At 41.7% G+C, this 2,505-nt stretch overlaps 1 protein-coding gene across 1 annotated transcript in view; it reads right to left on the reverse strand.

Annotated features, from left to right (window-relative positions):
* LOC106526869 (IQ motif and SEC7 domain-containing protein 1) overlaps window positions 1-2,505 on the reverse strand; it is a gene marked incomplete in the record, with an annotated part of 38,368 nt that overhangs the window by 6,904 nt on the left and 28,959 nt on the right. Inside the window, 1 exon segment of the mRNA XM_014021585.1 lies at window positions 1,351-1,527. Within this exon segment, the coding sequence (XP_013877039.1) occupies window positions 1,351-1,527 (177 nt within the window).

The raw sequence follows: 2,505 nt of genomic DNA on the forward strand, positions 1-2,505 counted from the left end.
ACACACACACACACACACACACACACACACACACACACACACACACACACACACACACACACACACACATGCTGTTACCAGAGCAGGGAGCAGCAACGGTGAAAATACCTCAGAAACTCGAACAAATAGGCTTTAACAAGGCTTTAATAAGTTAAACAATAGAGGTACATGAGAAAACGTGTTCATAATGAATGAAAATAAATAATTAAATTGTGTCCGTGCCGGTCTTAAACCCTGGTCTCCTGCTCTCTGGTCCAACACTCTACCCATTGCCCTATTGGAGGCTTGTTGTGAAATGAGCTGCACATTACACAACAACTGACGGCTTTTTATACTGAGGAGGTGGAGTCTCACCCGGGGGTTGCTAGGTAAGGGGCTGAACGCAGGCTCCGGTGGGTTGTCGTACAGCTTGTGACATCACAAAATGACGGAAGTATAAAACTTGTCATTAATATACATTAAAATATATATTTACTTACAGTAAATATGCCCCTGGGTGCATTTTTTTGGTCCCAGGACTGATTTTTTAAGAAGTACCTACCCAACGTTGAGTTAAAAAACCTTTAAAAAGTAAATTTTACATAATAGGTCCCCTATATGTGTAAAAAAATTCTTAGTTAAAAGCTGAGAGTAAAAGTCAGTTATCAAGCGTCTCAGTCTTACTGTAAGTGAAGTGTAGGAGTAATTCTTAAGTGTCAGTCTTAGAGCTGATTTGCGTCACCTGGCTGTGCCACAAAGATGATCCTAGATGACGTTGTTAGAAAAAACCCTGACATGAACCAATCACTGCCTCAGATTTCATGTTCAAGAATATTGTYGGAGAAATGTCAAGATAAAACTGTGAAAATGCTAAGATAATTTCACTTTCAACACACTAATGTTGTCACCTTGTACTGATTGTCTAGAATTACATAAAATGTCCTCATTTGCATCATGAAAACAGACGAAAAATCTCACAAATGTTTTTAAATCAAAAACTCAGAAGCTTTAAAGTTTTATGTCTCAGAGCCTGAGGTCATGTTGAATGTTGCAGATGTTTTTAATGTTTTTATTATTTTTTTATCGGGGTGTAGACTCCAACCAGAAGGAAGTGAAAGTATGCTGCAGTAGGAGGGGTTTCCCAGGAGCTCGGCATGATGCGTCGAACACCGAACAACCACGTGGCTGCGCGTCTACTGTTCGGCTTCAGATGGAGAGGCCTTCAGCCTCAGCTTCACTGACTCTGTTGCTGTGACCACCATCTAAATCAGACCTTCACTGGCCCAGAAAGTTTTCAAAACAATAATAGCATCACGCTGTAGTGTCTGTTCTACTCTGTGTGGACCAAGAAGTGAACAAGACAGCTCTTACCTGTATCTGAGAGGTCTCGTAAGGAGATGCTGAGGGCGTTCCTTTTTAGACGTTCACCAATGGAGCAGCTGTCATCAAGGCTTGCTTGGCTCAGACTGCCGTTTCTGGTTTCCTTTGTTGACCCAGAGCTCTGAGGCAAACCGGTCCTCACCGCAGCTTTCTGTTTCTCAAGCTCCGCTGTCAGGAACACATCCAACATTTACAATCAATCTAGGCGCCAGCCTCATGGACAAAGACTTCTTACTAAAATGTGGCCTACAGTCAAATCAAGAAAACGCTGTACACACAAATAAATCCAGATGTATCAAACCGTGCACATGCTGGAATCCACGCACATTTCTTTTGTGCATCCCAGTCAATGTGAACCTGAGCACATGTGAGATTCCTCCCCTGACACCTTCATATGTTAGATGCTCATTATGTTCATTGTGTGTGATGGACATGCGTGATCAGAACTTATTTCTAGATTTAAGAAAATAAGGAATTAAATATAATGAGAGTGAGAAAAAATTCTAAATAAGTAGAGGGATGTATAAATGTGAAGCTGTTACTGGGCACACCCAGCGCAGTCCTCCATTCTGAGCCTGGAAATATTTTATAACTTCACACACAAGTTTATTAACATAGTTCAGGGACGGATTTACAGGGGGGGGCAGGTGGGGGGAGGGCCCTGACCCCCCTTTGTAGAGTCTTACCCCCACAGAGCAGCCCCCCCTACTTTTATGTTTCTAAAATATTTGTAATTTCTAACTGTTTGTTAGTCCAAAAGCCTACTACAGCATTCAAAATAAATATTTATTTACCAAAAATATATAATTGTAATTATAATCTGAGGCCCTTGAAAAACTTAGTTACGGCCCTGCATCAAACACTGCCTGCTGCCTGCAGGTGGAATGAGTTTCACATGACGAGGCAGTCTGTCTGCTGCAGAGTGGAGTCAGTGGGCCTCATGCAAGAACATGTTCGTATTCTTATCCTAAATTTCTCTTACTTTTGTTCGTACAAAGGGTTCGTACGAACATGTCACGTCAGATTCAACGAACTCTTCTATCTTCAGGAAAAGTGTGTAAATGAGATGCGTAAGAGGAGATTAGCATAATTACCACCCCAAAAACACCATATAAGGCTATGTTTCCTGCCTCAGATACCAGGAAG

The sequence above is a fragment of the Austrofundulus limnaeus genome, unplaced genomic scaffold, assembly GCF_001266775.1.
Source record: "Austrofundulus limnaeus strain Quisiro unplaced genomic scaffold, Austrofundulus_limnaeus-1.0 Scaffold298, whole genome shotgun sequence".
Lineage (NCBI taxonomy): Eukaryota > Metazoa > Chordata > Actinopteri > Cyprinodontiformes > Rivulidae > Austrofundulus > Austrofundulus limnaeus.